Below are 17,768 nucleotides of genomic sequence, written 5' to 3'. Positions count from 1 at the left end.
TACAGGCGTGCACCACCACCATGCCCAGCTTTTTTTGTATGTTTTATTAACAAAGTCTCACTAAGTTATCGAGACTGTCCTCAAACATTTGCTTCTCTTGTGCCAGCCTCCCTGGTATTGGGATTACAGACATGTGCCACTATGCCTGGCACTATTCTATATTTTCTGGCTGCAGCTGACAACCAGAAACTAATATCATAGAATGTGAAATTGCGGATAAAGAGGGACTACTATATAAAACAAGCAAATGCTACAGGAGAAGCCAGAGCCCATTGGTTCCAAGCCTGCTCCTGGCCCTCCACCTGCAAATACTGACCCTGTGTTAATCAGCTTTCCATGACAAAATACCCGAGGTCAACAACTTAAAAGGAAGAAGGGCCAGGCGTGGTGGTGCACACTTGTAATCCCCGTGGTTGGTTGGTGGAGACAGGAGGATCGCACTGGTTCGAAGTCAGCTGTGCTGGCTTAAGAGACCCTGTTTCCAAATTATATATATATATATATATATATATATATATATATATATATGTATGTATATATGTATATATGTATATATGTATATGTATATATGTATATATATGTGTGTATATATATATAGTGTGTGTGTATGAATGTATGTATATGTATATGTATATGTATATGTATATGTATATGTATATGTATATAATAGGTCTGGGAGTGTAGGCTGGAGGTAGAAGGGTTTCCAGGGACCCCAGTACCACCGAAGAAGGAAGAAGAAGAAGAAGAAGAAGAAGAAGAAGAAGAAGAAGAAGAAGAAGAGGAGGAGGAGGAGGAGGAAGAGGAGGAGGAGGAGGAGGAAGAGGGTATTCTGACTCACAGTTTCAGAACATTCATCTGTGGTCACGTGGCCCTGTTGCTTTGAGCCGGTGAAGGCGGCACGTCACGGTGGGAGCACGTGACAGAGGCAGGTCACTGCTCGGCAGGTCATGGCAGCCAGGAAGCAAAGAGAAGGACAAAGGGGCTGGGGTCCCAGCATCCCCTCAAGGCACACCATGACCTGACTTCCTCCCAGCAGGCCTGACCCCTGGGAGCTCCTCCCCCTCCCAAAGCACCACAGGCTGGGCCTCCCTGCAACCCAGCAGCTTCTGGGACCCTTAACCAAACCATAGCCAGTGTCAGTCCCTCTGACCTCGTTTCCATAACTCCACCACCAAGTGCTTCCTCTGCCTTCTAAAGATCGATCCTTACAGTCACTGTGTGATTTCTTTATTTGTAGGAAGCTAATGTGTTTTTATGGTTGTGATTGTATTTCTAATAAGAGCAGTGTTGTTTGGGTTAGTGCTTAATTAACACATTAAACATTTTGAGTGGTTAAAATGTTTTGGGCAATCCATTCCAATTCCCTTCAAATGTGATTGTTCCAGAATTTGGGATTTTTAAAAGAGAATATGTGCATTTTGCTACTATAGAAATGCCTCCTCTCTTTTGCTTTGTTATGTGGATAATCTGTATATATCGAGTCACCACGAATTGATGGGCTTGATTCTCTGTGTTAAAATCCAACTCAACACCTCATCTCTATGGTTTAGAATGTACAGTTCCTACCAAAGATAGTGGTAAGAGAGGTGATTCATGCTACTTTCCATAAATATGCTCAATAAAATGCTTTTAAACATAGCTTTCAAAAACAGTGTTCACAGAAATCGATGGAGTACAGGCCAATCTCTACAACTTTAAGCAGCTTACATATCATTATGTAAAACAATTCCATCTTTAAATTGGCTGAACTTCTAGGGAGGCCAGGACACTGCCAGAGAAGGTCTTGACCCACAGAGCTGGTAGCATCCACAAACAATTTGTAGAGTGAAGAAATAAGTTCAGATATATTTTAAACTTTTTTCTCTCATTCCTAACATACTAAATTGACAGTAAAATAAATCAGAATGTTTTTGTGTGCCTTTGTTTTTGACATAGGCAAATAATAATCTTTCCATATATCAGTTTTCTTATGAAAAAGAGGAATTTTTAAAGTTCAATGAACTACCCCATCAATTTTATAAGGCTATTTTATATAACTATAGATGTATAGATATATGTAGATATAGATAAAACACATATGCACAAGAAATTAACTTTTTTTTTTTTGGTTCTGGGGATTGAACTCAGGGGCTCTACCTCTGAACAGTACCCCCAGCTCTATTTTATTTTGAAACAGGACCTCACTAAGTTGCTCAAAGCCTGGCTTATTTGCTGAGGCTGGCCTCGAACAGGTGATCCTACTGTCTCAGCTTCCCAAGTACTGGGATTACAGGTGTGTGTCACCAGGCCTGGCTCACTTGTAACTCTTGACCCTATACTCTTGGAATTATATGGTGTTCTAACAAATAACACAATATTATGATTACTGACTTTATCTCCTAATACTTCTGGACAGTTGTCTTACATATAATAATTGCTCAATAAATATAAATAACCCTTGAATTAAATTGAACAAGATGTACAATTAATCTATCTGAATCTTTTGATTAAATTATTTAAAAGAAACTAGATTTATTCTTAGAGAGCAAACAATTTGTTCCTAAAACAAAAAAAATATATTCTAAATAAACACCGAATCCTATTTCCATTTGTGTGTGTGTGTGTGTGTGTGTGTGTGTGTGTGTGTGTGCGTACGTATGTGGGAGGTTGAACCCAGGGTCATTCTACATCTGAGTTTCCCCTTGCCCAATTTTTTTTAAATGGTGTCTTGCTAAGTTGCTAAGGGCTTCACTAAGTTGCTCAGACTGCCCTAGAACCTGGGATCCTCCTGTCTCAACCTCCCAAGCACTAAGATCAAAGGCGTGTGCCATCACACCTAGCCCTATCGCCATTTTACAGAGTAGAGGCAAGAGTCATTGGCTGTACTTGTGCAATTGGTGAGAATTTCGTTTGCCTGTAAGTGACAGAAATCCCAAAATGCAGTATCTTGAAGATGCAAAAGGTCACCTACGCAGGCTGGCCAGTTCAGGGTTCTAATACCTGGGGAAGCGGGGTCTGACTCCTTTGCTGTTTTGTGACTTCCAGCTCTCGGCTTCCACCTCCAGGCAAGACTGAGTTCAAGCCCACCCCTTTCTTTTAAAGACACCTCTCAGATCCTCTATCCCATCTGTTCACATCCATCAGCAGGAAAGCATCACCTGGATGCTCACAGCTTCCCGGGCCGAGGTGACCGGTGCTCTCGGACCTCGTGCTGAGTGGAGACAGTGAGCACTTGTACCACAGCGAGGGAAAGGGCTACTGAGGACAAGCAAGGGGCTCACCGAGGCTTATCAGGGATCTGAACCTTGAGTCAAATAAATCAATGTGGAGCAAGTCAATGAATTGTTTCTAATGAACTCTCAGGGCAAGAGCATCCCGCGGCTTACACACACTTGTTAACGAGGAGAGCCTGAGCCCATTTCTAACAGATAAACTGCTTTTGATTAAGCCATTAAAATTCCCTTCCCAAGTGATCTCTCCAAAGACCTAATACAAGGTACTTCAAATCCTTTAAAAAATATTATGAAAAGACTAAATAATTATCTCAGACCAATATTTCAGATGAAAGGAGAGATCCATTTGAAATCCTTCTACTAATCTAAATGAATAGTGAGTAACTCTTCTGATAATAATTGAATACATGTCTCTCACCCTCAGAATACAGCCAATGCTCTGGAGTTGCTAACACTGTGCAAACTTAAAGGCAATGAGAATAAAAGGAGAGCATCAAACAAAGCCCAAGAGCAACACAAATAATAAAATAACTCTGGAAGTCTGGGATACTGTATATGGCATTTGCAAAATTCTTTAAGAGATATGGGTTGCCTGCCTCATTTCAATACTCCCAAAGCAGTTATTTTATAGATTTAAGACAAAAATATTTGTTATTTGTTATAAAAAAATATTTGTTTATTTTGTTTATGGTACTGGAGTTTGAACCCAGGGGAATTCTATCTTCAAGCTATACCTCCAGCCCTTTTTACTTTTTATTTTGAAACAGGATCTTACCAAGTTACTGAAGCCAGCCTCCAATTTGCTATTTTCCTATCTCAGCTTCCCAAGTACTAGGATTACAGGTCTGCACCACCTTACCCAGTTTGTACTTATTTTCAATTGATTTTTATAGTGTGATTTTATTACTGTATTGTAGTCTCACATCATAATGTAAATCATGTTGACAAGGACATACAGCCCCCCCTGCTTCCCCATTCCCCACCCCCTCAATACAGAGTACTGAGATTGGCGTTGATATAGTCACATATGTTGTCCTTATTCAATGTGCTAGTCTCTTAAATTCTTTACTAATTAAGTTTTATCACTACCATCACTCAAATATTGCGATTTCATTCTAACTAAAATCCTGAAAGCTGAGGATAGGACGATGAAAATAAGCAAAGACAAGAGAAAAAAATTCATATCACTATAAATACAGAAATTAGAAAAAAAAAACACTCAGAAAAGCAGAATATGAGACTGAAGAAAATGAGAGGCAGGAAGGTCAGGAAGGTCAAGAAGGAGACAGGTGGGAAAAAGTGGGTGACAGGAGGTGCAGCAGATATACGGGCGCAGGGGACAGTCACAGGGTTTTATTTTGTGGAGACATAAAGCCCTCTTCATGAAATGGGCCTGACATGAGCATCTCTGACCCGGGTCCTCCATGTAGGAAGTACTATGTAGCAGGAAAAGCTGAAGCTGAATTCAACCACCATTTGCAGAAGGTCAGCTTTATATAATATTTATTAAGTCTTTAGCCATATTTTTACATGATCACAGACTTTATCTATTAAACCACAAAGGTCAGGCAGGCATCCTAGTGCCTTCACTCAATCGTTGCACGATAGATCAGAGTTCGAGTTCTTACGCTGTCGGATTCAATCCTTACAACATTGTTGTGAAGCAAGAATTCTTATCTCCACTTCCTACTGAGGCTCAGGGAGAAAAAGCGACTCATCCAAGGTTACCTGGAAGAAACTTGAGTTCCAGGTCTGAAACTCTCTAGATGTGTTAGGGACAAATAAATCACTTAGCCTCCACGGAAGTTGTCTCTAAAATGGAAATAATGAGTTATGAGTCCACGGATTTTCATATGCAAATGAGATTACATACGTAAAAATACTCTGCTAATTGAAAAACAAAATTTGTCAGATATTGTGAAAACTAAACTGTTCAGCATAAAAGACTATATGGAAGCCAGGTGTGGTGGCAAACACCTGCCAAAAGTGCTTAAAAGGCTGAGGCAGGAGGATTGCAGGCTGGAAGCCAGCCTCAGCAACTTAGCAAGACCCTGCACCAACATCAGAAAAGGACTGGGGGAGGCTCAGAGGTGAAATGTCCCTGGGCTCAACCCCCAATATCAAAAAAACAAAAGGAAAGAAAGACTGTGGAGTTGTATGTGCTGGTTCTTCATCAACCAATTAGGACGGAAAATGGTTGAAGGAAGAGGAAGAGATGGCAGAGAAGAAAGGGAAAAAAAGAATGCAGAAATGAGGGAGGGAGGAAATAAAGAGGAGGCAGAGAGAAAAAAGAAGAAACAATTAAGCCCAGGAAACATGGGCTTCGTCGTGCCTTCTCTTTGCTTCTGGCCTGTGTGGAGTCTGCTCACCTAAATCTCACGGCGACTTTATGAAAGACTCCTGTCGCTATTCCAGTCTGCAGACCATGAAAGGAAGCCTTGGAAAGCTGTAATAAGATGTCACATCGCTGGGTAATGGAAGAGCCTGAGTTCAAATCCACATTGTCCAAAACAGGAAGGAAATGTGAGCTCTTCAATATTTTGATACTAGCCAGAAAAAATAGTCCTATAAGATATGAGGAATCATAGATGTCACCACGGTGTCATGAGGAGCAAGAAGAGGAAACTGTCAGGCCACTGGCACATCAGAAGGTCAAAAGAGTAGCCCCACCAAATGTTATGTTAATGTTCGATGGCAATAAAGGAGGTTCCAGCAATGAGAGCAACATTAGTTAACTGGGGTGCGCATGACAGGATAAAATCTCCACAAAATATTTCAACTGCTAGTGAAATTATTATCCTCAGCTGCTCACAGCTGAGAATCCATCTTTCCTCAGTGGACACTGAACTTAATAAGCAAATGTAAAGTGATTCAAAATTTACAGAGGCCTTTTCATTATTGAAAACCTAGTTCAGGCATCCAAACAAACAATAACAAACCAGAATTCGGATTGGACAGAACTCTAAGTGATCATACATTCAGTCAGGCTCAGGAGCAACCCCTGAGCAATGGAGGAGGAATAGGCGAAGGTTATGTGTAGATGTGAAATTGCCAACACCAATCTCAATCTCATGTCTGGGGAGGGGAGAGAAAGGAGTGAAGAGAGAGCCCAGGGAGGTGCTGTGTACATGTAAGTCCTTATCACTCTAAAGTACCTTATGATGTGAGACTACAATGTACCAATAGATATATAATCAAGCTCAGGCCCAACGCAGTGGTGCGTGCCTGTAACCCAGGGACATGGACGGTTGAAACAGGAGGATTACAGGTCTAAGGACAGCCTCAGCAATTTAAGGGGATCCTGTTTCAAAATGAAAGATAAAAAGGGTTAAAAGTGTAGCTAGGAGGTAGAATGTCCCAGGGTTCAATCCCCAGTACACCATTAAAAAAGTAAATAAAAATTTTAAAATTCAGGCATTCTCCAACAACAATCAACAAATTCAGAATAAGCACATGAAAAGGTGCTCAATCATTAGGGAAATGCAAATCAGAACCCCAAGGAGATGCCACTTGAGACCCCTCAGGAGACTCTTAGTACCACAGTGAAAAGAACATGTGTTGGTGAGAGTGGGGAGAAGGAGGCAGCCTGGCACGGTGCCTATGGGAACCTGAAATTGTGCGGCCACCTTGGGAACAGTATGGTGGATCAGATCCTCAGGATGATCACCAACTACCAGGATCACAGGTAACACCTGCACCCAGCTGGAATCATTCCAGAATCAGGCTGACATTCCAAACAGGAGTTTTCGTGACCCTAACCTTCACAGGCCTCCCTACCCCTGGGTGTGCAGGGCCAGTTCTTCCTGTGGCTTTCTTTCCACAGCCCTGTTCTCAAGGAGACTTAACATTTATGAGGTCATTCAACTGTCCAAACCCAAACTATTTCCATATTCTCTGCAATGAGCATATTCTGTCACCCACACCACCTAAAAATATCCTGTTTTCCATCACTTGATGTAACCACAAGGCTATTAGAAGGCAATAAAATCCCTGGATAGTTCCTCTTCTCTCCATCTGCACTTCCCTCTGATCAATTAGACTCAGAGAGATTGGAAATAGGAAATGAAGGAAATAAAATTCAAGCCTCAAATCCTTATCTTAATCCCACAAATAGAACTGGCAAGCAACAACTGGCGAGAAAAGAGCTCGACCATGAAAGATTTCCCTGTTCTGAACTCGAGTTAATTATTATCCAAATCCATCATTAAAGCATCTCCCACAAAATGCACATCTCTGCTTCACAGCGGAAAAGTCACAGATCTCAGGCACATGTCACACATGTCAGTATTTGTGTCATGGTGGGAAACCTAGGTCTGAATATATTTCTAACAGAAAACATCCCTCATTTCAGAAAGGTTTTTTGGGTGGTTTTTTTTTTTGGCACTGGGGATTGAACCCCGGGGCATTCTGTCTCTGAGCTACACTCTCAGTCATCCTTATTTTTTATTTTTAAACAGGTCTCCTCAAGTTGCTAACTCTGGCCTCAAACCTGCCATCCTCCTGTCTCAGTCTCCCAAGTACTGTTATTAAAGGTATGGGCCACAATGCCCAGCTCTGAAAGGTTCTTCCAAATAATCTGATTAGAGAAGACACACCACATCAGAAATTTTCAAAAGTGGAAAAAAACAATTTGACTAGTGCTTGTCTCTCATTTGAGCTCCTACTTTAGAAATATGAGGGCTTAAAGGCCCATATGTTTTGTGATTTATCTGTTTATGTATATTTCTTCCTTTTCTAATGGGTCTTTTTCTGGTCACCTGTAAATACTTTTTGCTAACATGTAGTAAACCCAGACAGATCAAGATAATCAAGGTTAAAAATGTCAAAGATTGCTTTTAACATTTTTATTGAAGCATTATGTTTATATGATTACATATTATCTATATGTTGAGATTCTAAGTGATGCAGTCATACAGGCACAAATCACTTGGTGTGTTTCCTTCCACATCTCAAATTGGAGGCCAGCCTGGGCCGCTTAGAGGGACCCTGCTTCAAAACAAAATTTACATAAAAGCGTTGAGATAGAGCTCAGTGGAAAGGCACTTTCCTAGCATTTAAGGGGCCTTGGGGTTGATCCCCAGTATTGCAAAAAATAAAAAAGATAATAAAGAAGAAAAATATTTTCATTTTCTTTTCTGACAGCTGGAGCACAAATGTTTGCTGCAGTAATATCAGAAGTCATTAGACATTTTGAGCATCCTTGCTAGTGAGAAGCCAGCATCGGAAATATGTACTGGCCCCAAGGTGCCCTAGAAATTGTGTTTTTCTGATACTGGAATGTCATCTGCGGGACAGAAGTGATGTATTCTGTCTGTTGGGCAGCAGCCTGGCCAGACACCACATTTGCAGTGTGTCTCCCGGGACTCCGGGTTCTAGCTCACCCTCCCTTGCAGCCATTGTCGCTCTGTGAAGAGCAGACCAAAACTGGGAGACATGCTTAAGGTCCACCAACTGAAAAGAAGAAAAAAGGAAAAACCATCAATTCTGACTCGTGGCCTCTGCAAAGACTTCCAGAACCTGGACTGAATGCAAGGTGAGTTGGAGGTAGTTGAATACTAAAGGAAGTCGATTACTTCCAGTGCAATCTAGTGAAGGCCTGTTCAAGGAGAGCTAAAAGACCCTAAGAGCACAGGCATGGTGGCAATAAATGTAATCCTAGTACTCAGGAGGATGGTGGGTTCAAGGCCAGCGCATGGCAATTTAGTGAGACCCTGTTTTAAAGAAAAAGTAAAATAGAGCTTGGGGGTGTATGTTCAGAGGTAAAATGCCCCTGGGTTCAATCCCAGGACCCACCCCTCCCCCTCAAAAAAGCCCCAGGAAGAAGAATGCCCAAGCACATAATTGTGTGTACTTTTAAATAAGATGCCCTTAAATATAGAAATAACATTACACTCTGATTTAACTCACTGCTTATAAAAAGGACAGCATTATAAATCAAGAATTTTTAAGGCAAAGACTTCATCCATGGGGATTTTCAAATGGACCTCTGACATCCAGTGAACTCTTGAGAGCCTCTTGTTAAGCCACAAGCTACTGGCAAGCGTTCAAGGCAGAGCTGCAGGTAGACCTGACCTGAGGCCCGGGGCCCCAAAGTGCACGACAGCACCATGACGGCATTTCTTTCGGCTTCATGATCAGAGCTGTGTCTGTCTACACTTTTTTCCCTTAAAGTCACTGTGAACTTCTTGTTAAAAAGACCTTGGGTAGCCAGGGGCAGCGGTGCACACTGGGATCCCAGTACTTGGAAGGTGAGAAAAGAAAGTAGCAAGAACAAGGCCAGCCTCAGCAACCCACTGACACTCTGTTTCAAAATTTAAAAAAAGAAGAAAGGACTGGGGGTGTAGCTAGCTCAGAGGTAGGATAGCCTGGGTTCAATCCCCAGTACTAAAAAAAAAAAAAAAAAAAAAAAAAAAATCCGTGGAATTTTTCCACTACCTGGAGGAACTCCTCTGATCTGTATGAGGGTTATCACAATGGAGAAAGAGAGAAACCAGACAACAGAAGTTCACAGCCCCAGCTTCTCTGCATATTTCTGGCTGGCCATTCACCACTTCCTGTCTCCCCCAGCAGCGTTCCGAGGAGCCATCCATGGCCTCTGATGATAAAATGGAACCCTTGAGCAAGGAAGAGGCTCTTGAGCAGAAGGTGAACAGGAGGCGGCGTGGGGGAGGGAGGAGGGAGGGACTGCTGAAAACCACGTTGGAGAACGTGCTTTCGAGAGCTGTGTCTAGGTCCACAGTGAAGTAGAAGAGGAGAACTGGCGAGAGTGGAGATGCAGCTCGCCCTCCGTCTCTGCCGTGACCGAGCCCCATGCTGTTGGGACTGTGGTTGTTCTCCAAGCCGCTGCTTGACTTCATGGTTAATAAGCACCGTACAGGGCACCTGTTCTTTCATGAAAAAGGAGTGGCAGAACAGCCTCACGGGCACACTCAGCCCTCACCCTCTCCAGTTTCTATACTGTTCTTCCCGTTCAAGCATTCCAGTGTGATACTGAATGGAAAGTTCCTACAGGACAACTGTCACATGAACCCCTCCTGTCGCACGGTATGTTACAGACACACGAGATGTGACTTAATGACCAGCAGATGACAACCAAGAAAATGGCTTCTCCATAAGTTATCTGCCATCTATTTACACATTATTATTTTTATCACAACAAGAACAAAAAATATATGCTCTGAGGATAAAAAGGATATCCAGTCAACCCATAGTTAAACATTATGAGTAAAATTTACTGAACTTGGTTAATTTTTCAAATAATCATTTATCAGGGAAATTTTTTTTGAAAAATAAGTGACATATTTCATTAACCTAAATAAAGACCCAGTAAAGGAAGAGTAAAATAAGCCTCACAAGCAGTTTCCAGATTAACCAACAGTAATGCTTTGAAAAAATGAAACAGCAGATTCTTTCCCCAAAATCATCCTAGAGGGTTAATTCAAAGTTAGAACTAATAGCAACTTGAGACCATAAAACAATTTATAAAGTAAAATAAAAATTAATAATATGAGCTTAGGCACACTAAGATAATCAGACAGTTTCTAAATTCTGCTTTTTATTGTTTTCATAATAATTGACTAAAAGATACACTGCTTGATAAAATATCAAGTTTATTTCTAATCAAGCTAAGTGGGGTTTTCCTGCTAGTCACTCTTTCATAGGGAAACGGAGAAAATATAACACTTTGATCTAACAAAAATACTACTATGATTTTTTGCCCAAAAGCCCAACTCTCCACATTGCATATACCCACAAAACGGAATTTAAACGCCTACTATTATTGCAATGATCAAAAGTCATACCAAGCAATAAAAGATATCATAACTTATTAAAAAACACCAACTGCCACCAAAATGCGGTTCCTCTGAACAGCTCTTTATATAACAAGCAAGTGTCCCATTACTTCAATCAAAAGAGGACTGATCATAATAATAATTTGTCCTCAAGTGGATTATTTCCCTGCATTATCCATTTGGAATAGTTTGAGAGTAAAATAGCCAACTGTTTTCCTTGCCCATCATACCATGTTGCCCAGACACATCTAACTTCATTCACAAGAATACAACTAGACAGCATGCCATACTCCTTCTCATTGAAGCAATAACAATATTCTCTCCAACACATACACATTGCTACTTTTTAAAGGTCCTTGCTATAAAGACAAAAAGTTTTGATTGCACCAAGGTTAAAGTAGCACCCGGTCCCCCCATCCTTCAGTGGGCTCACTCCAGTATCAAAACCTTTAACATCCTCCTGGTATGATTTCCTTTTTGCCATTGTTGCATTAACTAAAGGAATCTTGTCAATAAGCACTGGAGATATTGTGCTAGAGAAAAGTAACCCTGGTGTGAAAGGCAACAGAGACAACGGGCGCCGAAATTACATAAAAGATACCGCATCCTTAATTTTAGTAAGGCTGTTGATCATAACCAGAGTGAAGTTACCTAAGCAACCACTCCAAAGCACATGCAATATTCAAACGCATCTTTATTATAGTGGTTCAATCTCTACAAGTTTGTTGCTGACAGCACTGCTATTATATGCATAAAGCTGTTGGATCTGTTTGTGGCAAAAAGAAAAAAGAAAAGAAAAACCTCTGGACTGCAAAGATGTATTCAATGGGTGAATGATACTACACCATAAATACCTACATGCAATATCACAGAAATAATACAAAGGAAAAATAATCAATTGAGGCTAAGATAGGAAACTAGAATTGTTTACTGAGTGTGAAATCATTAAACTACATTGAACCACATACATTAACACAGACGCACTGACCACACAACTGCAAGTGGTCTATTTTTATTTCTAAAATGTGATACACTTATGTAATTATTATAACCTAAATGTTTAGGAGTATAAGAAAAAGCTACAAAAAATTATGATGGATACTACATAATCAAGTGTAACAGACCAAATAGATGGAATGCCCAAACTTGCTGTTCCTGCCTACGACCAATTCATCAATGTCAAGTCAGCAAGGAAGGTGTGAGATTTAATTTTCTTCCTTGTGTTTCTCCACATATGTATCACCTGAGAATGTCAGAGCACCCTCAAGTACAGCATGCAATCTCAGTGACTCGGGAGCCCACCCCACCACAAAGTTGATACACACTCTGATCACAGAGAGAGGGTCAAGGAAGCCAAGTTTTCATTTTCAAAGAAAGTGGAGAAATGCTTACCTTTCTGTACACCAGCATGTTGGGCGATTCGTCCGCCACCCCGTTGCTGGTCTGCCCATAATTATTCCCCTGGGCCATGTCACCCAAAACTTGGTGGCCTGGTGGACACAGGAATCAGCAGTCTGCCCTGCAAAGGGGTAGACAGACTGAGTAGGAGCCTACGGACAGGGATTAAGGGTTGACCGTGTGGTCCATCTTAATATTTGCGGTGCCCACTGCACATGGAGCATGCTTACAAGCTGGAGGAAAAGACACGGGGCACTGATAGATAGATAGATAGATAGATAGATAGATAGATAGATGAGAGAGAGAGAGAGAGAGAGAGAGAGAGAGAGAGAGAGAGAGAGAGAGAGAGAGAGGACTGAGATTAGTTTACACCTGTCATACCCCAGGGAATGTAAGAAAGTGCAGTCTTCCAGCTAGACTGCCCTTTGCCTGGGGTTTTAATCGACTTCATTTTCTGGGTACTGGTTTTTGAGAGTGAAAGCTCGCCTTGCCAGCCACAGAGCCCACGTCCCGGCACTCGGCTGCCCTCTCTCCAGACCTGCGTGTCCACTTGACCACGGTCCTCCCGCGCCGCCCCAGGCCCAGCCCGGCCGCCCCCGGCCGCCCCCGCCCCCGAGCCCGCGGGGGGCGCGCGGCCCGGGCGGGGGGCGGCGCCGCGGTTACCTGGAGTCGGGGGCCGAGCAGGCCCGCGCCCGGCCGCCTGCTGGGCGGCGATGGCCGGCGGGCGGCGCGGGCGGCGGCGCGGCAAGGTCGCGGCGGGTCCGGGCGGGGTGGGCGCAGCTGGGCGCTCGCGGTCGCCGCCGCCGGCTCCTGCGCCTCCCGCTCCCGACTGCCGGGAGCGCGCGAGAGACGCCCGCCCGCGCGCGCCCGCGAGCAGCGGCGACGGTCACGTGGGGCGCGGCGCGGGGCGCGGGCTCGGGGCTCGGCGCCGGGGGCGGCCTCGCCCTGGCCTCCCGCCGCACCCGCCCGAGCCCGCGGAGTGGGGTGGATGGGGGCGAGTGGATGGATGAGTGGGTGGGTGGATGGATATGTTTGGATGGATGCATGGATGGATGGGTGGATGCGCGGGGGCTAGATGGATGGATGGATGTTTGAATGGATGGATGCATGCATGGATACGTGGGGATGGGTGGATGAGGGAGGGAAGGATGGATGGATGGATGGATGGATGGATGGATGGATGGAAGGAACTCCGTGCAGCTGTCAGGTCTCATCACGTGCCTGATCCTGCTCCCAGGGAAGCAGAAGACTGGTTATTGTTACACTTAAGTAACAGAGTGGTAAGACAGTGAGCTATCCGAGGACTGAAAGGAATGGCCGGGATGAATGAATCATTCAGCACCCTTTTTGAGTCTGAGGCTTTCACATCTCTTTCCTAAACTGGAGAAATGGGAAGAAATTTGGAAGTTTCCAACACAAGGTGAAAATCTTACAGCTGTAAAATTGAAGGGACATCCCTAGTGCCCGACTTCTTTTATTAGAACATTCTCAGGACTTTCCTCCTGCCTGCTGGCTGTCCTCATCGTCTACCAGTGGTCACAAAGGATCTGGGGTCACTCATCCCCTCACCCCAAATGATCCTTCAGGATGCTGCCACTAAATCTGAGAGGATTAGGACATGAAAATCACATCTGCCTGGTTATAGGAAAAAATCACAAGTACCTCGGCTTCAGAGACAAGCATTGAAAGTTGTTAATACCTGAGACCCTTTTAATTTCTCTACCGAACCAGGTTTGGGGAGAAGGAGGGAGAGAGGCCAGATGCGTTGTTTGCACATTATTAACTCCTTGTCTAAGGAGAGTAGACCTAACCCTGAATCAGCACTGCTATTCAAATACACAGCCCCACCCAAAGCCCTTGTCACTCAAAGAGCATAAGACTATCCCCTGTTCTAGACACTACAGGGGACTGTCTATCTACACACTAGGCAGGGGACTATCCATCCCTGTTCTAGACACTACAGGACAAAGCCTCAAACTACTTGACTACTCCGTGGTCGGGCCATCTCCCCCTCTTCGGCAAATCTTTCCATGTCGGTAGAATCCCATTTGCTTTGAACTTCTCTGAACGTTTCTTTAACCTCCCTGCTGAGGCTGCTCCTTCCCTGGCCGGCTGTCACCCTCCCCTTAGCTCAGTCGGCTCCTGGGAGGATAATATGATTTCCACCAATACACTTGGAAAGAATAACTGGGCATGCTCACTAGTTTTGACCATTTTCCTCCTAAAGGAAACTTTTTTTTCTTTTACATTTTTTTATTGGTGCATTATATTCATACAACATATTAGGGTAAAAACTTGTGTGTACAAACATGTACTCATCGCTGATTTAACCCCTACCCAATTCCCACCCCATTCCCTCCCTGTCCCTCCCTCCCTTGCTTGGCTTAGTGATTGACTTCGATATGTTTAAGTACATTGTGTGCTTTAGAGATTTTCCTCTTTCCCCCCTCCTTTCTCCTCCTTCAGATTGTCTTGTTTGCTCCTCTATAGGATTTCCTTTTTCAAGAGTTCTTCCTATGATCCATGTCTCCCTAACTCTCACATATTAGGGAAAGCATCTGATTTCTTATTTTTTGTGACTGACTAATCTCACTTAGCATAATGTCCTCCAGTTCCATCCATTTCCCTGAAAAGGATGTAATTGAGGTTTTTTTAATGGCTGAGTAAAATTCCATTGTGGACATATCCCACAGTTTTGTAATCCATTCATCTGCTGATGGACATCTTGGCTGGTTCCATAGTTTGGCTATGGTGAATTGTGCAGCTATGAACATAGATACACATGCATTAGTTTGGTAGTTTGGTTTCTTTTCTTTTGGGTAGATACCCAACAGTGGTATTGCTGGAGCGAATGGTAGATTTGTTCCCATTCTTCTGAGGATTCTCCATACTGTTTTCCAAAGTGGTTGCACTAATTTGCAATCCCACTAACAGTGTTTTAGAGTTCCCACTTCTCCACATCTTCGCCAGCATTTGTTGTTTGTGTTTTGAATGATTGCCATTCTAGTTGGAGTTAGGTGGAATCTCAGGGTAGTTTTGATTTGCATCTCTCTGATTGCCAGTGATGTTGAGCATTTTTTCATGCATTTATTGGCCATTTGAATTTCTTCTTTTGTGAAGTGTCTATTTAGTTCATTTGCCCGTTTTGTTATTGGAAGCTTTGTTTTCTTAGTGTTGAGTTTCTTGAGTTCTCTGTATATTCTAGATATTAGTCCTCTATCGGAGGGGTAGGTGGCAAAAATCTTCTCCCATTCTGTTGGCTCTCGATTGAGGTTCTTGTTAGTTTCCTTTGCTGAACAGAAGCTCTTCAGTTTCATGCAATCCCATGTATTGATTCTCCTTTTAATTTGTTGTGCCTTTGGGGTCTTGTTGAGGAAATGTTTGTCTGTATTTATGTGTTGTAGTGTTGGACCTATGCCCTCTTCAAGGAGCTTCAAGGTCTCTGGTTTAATTTCCAAGTCGTTGATCCATAGTGAGTTGACTTTTGTACAGGGTGAAAAAGTGGGATTAATATCCAATTTTCTGCATATGGTTAACCAGTTTTGCCAACACCATTTGTTGAAGAGGCTATCTTTTTTCCAGTGTATGTTTTTGGCCCCTTTGTCAAAAATCAATTGGCTGAAAGTGTGTGGACTTGTTTCTGGGTCTTCTATTCTGCTCCATTGGTCTATATATATCTGTTCTTTTGCCAGTACCATGCTGTTTTTATTACAGTGGCTTTGTAGTATAGTTTAGAGTCAGGTATTGTGATTCCTCCTGCATGGTTTTTGTTGCTGAGAACTGCCTTAGCTATTCTGGGATTTTTGTTATTCCAGATAAACTTAAGGACTGATTTTTCTATGTCTGTGAGGAATGATCTTGGTAGTTTAATGGGCATTGCATTAAATCTGTAGATCACTTTTGGGAGGATGGCCATTTTAATGATATTTATTCTGCCAATCCATGAACATGGAAGGTCTTTCCATCTTCTAAGATCTTCTTCGATTTCTTTTTTCAGTGTTTTATAATTTTCTTTGTAGAGATCTTTTACCTCCTTGGTCAAGTTTATTCCTAGGTATTTTATTTTCTTGTGGGAGATCCTGAGTGGAAGTGTTTTCTGAATTTCTTTTTCAGTGGATTTATGGTTGGTGTACAGGAAAGCTTCTGATTTTTTAAGGTTTATTTTGTATCCAGATACTTTGCTGAATTTGTTGATCAGTTCTTTAAGCCTTTTGGTTGAGTTTGTTGGGTTTTCTAAATATATTATCATGTCATCTGCAAATAGTGAAAGCTTAAGTTCTTCTTTTTCTATTTGTACTCCTTTGATTTCCTTTTCTTGCCTTATTGCTCTGGCTAGAGTCTCTAGTACTATATTGAAGAGAAGTGGTGATAGTGGACATCCTTGTCTCGTTCCAGTTTTTAGGGGGAATTCTTGAAGTTTTCCCCCATTTAATATGATGTTGGCAGTAGGCTTATTGTAGATTGTCTTAATAATGTTGAGATATGTTCCTTCTATTCCAATTCTCTGCAGTGTTTTTATCATAAATGGATGTTGAATTTTATCAAATGCTTTTTCAGCATCTATTGAGATGATCATGTGGTTTTTGTCTTTGATTCTGTTTATATGATGAATTACATGGATTGATTTTTGTATATTGAACCAGCCTTGCATCCCTGTGATGAACCTAAAGGAAACTTTTTAAAGAATGGTTTATGGCTAGTTACCATCACTAGGCAAATATTAAGGAGGAGGATTCAAGCAATGTATATTTTACTATTTTCTATTATTATTGTTAAGCCTCATTAGACAACTCATAATTTGTATCTCTGTGTATTGGGAGAAATTTATGTTCATTGCCTCAACATTTCTAAGACTCATATTTTTCAAATATGAACTACAGAAATTAGACTAGATTTCTCAAACCCCACCTGGACCTTAGATCATAAGATTTTCTTAAGTTCTCTTTTATATTTTCACCCCATGTAAGGGAGATCTTTATATTATAAATAAGCAAAAATACATATTGTGCTATTTTTGTCTCGCTTTCTAAATATGTAAATATGATGTGATTCCCAACCCTCAGTATCCAAAATCTATCTTACTATGTTCCTGGAGAAGCCTATATTTTGTAATATTTCATTAAACAAATTAAATTATAAAAATTTTTTTACAGTACTGGGGATAGAACCCAGGAGCAGTCTACATTCAAGCTACACCCCCATCACTAATTTTTATATTTTATTTTGAAACAGGGTCTCACTGAGTTGCAAAGGGCCTCAAAAGTAACTGAGGCTGTCTGTGAAACACAATCCTCTTGTCTTAGCCTCCCAAATGCTGGGATTACAAGCGTACACCACCACATATGGCTTAAATTATAAAATTTTA

General features: G+C 42.1%; 1 protein-coding gene across 14 annotated transcripts in view; it reads right to left on the bottom strand.

Annotated features, from left to right (window-relative positions):
* Positions 1-12,475, bottom strand: part of RGS7 (regulator of G protein signaling 7) — a gene marked incomplete at both ends in the record, with an annotated part of 439,059 nt that extends 426,584 nt beyond the window's left edge. For all 14 annotated transcript variants that reach the window (XM_080698947.1, XM_080698950.1, XM_080698943.1 and 11 more), the window contains one exon: positions 12,398-12,475. In XM_080698947.1, coding sequence (XP_080555073.1) covers positions 12,398-12,475 — 78 coding nt within the window. The remainder of the gene's footprint in view (positions 1-12,397) is intronic.
* Between the last annotated feature and the right edge of the window lie 5,293 nt (positions 12,476-17,768).

The sequence above is a fragment of the Muscardinus avellanarius genome (assembly GCF_963383645.1).
Source record: "Muscardinus avellanarius genome assembly, chromosome: 7".
NCBI lineage: Eukaryota > Metazoa > Chordata > Mammalia > Rodentia > Gliridae > Muscardinus > Muscardinus avellanarius.
Note: the sequence above shows the minus strand (reverse complement) of the source record. Positions and strands in the feature narration are given on the sequence as shown.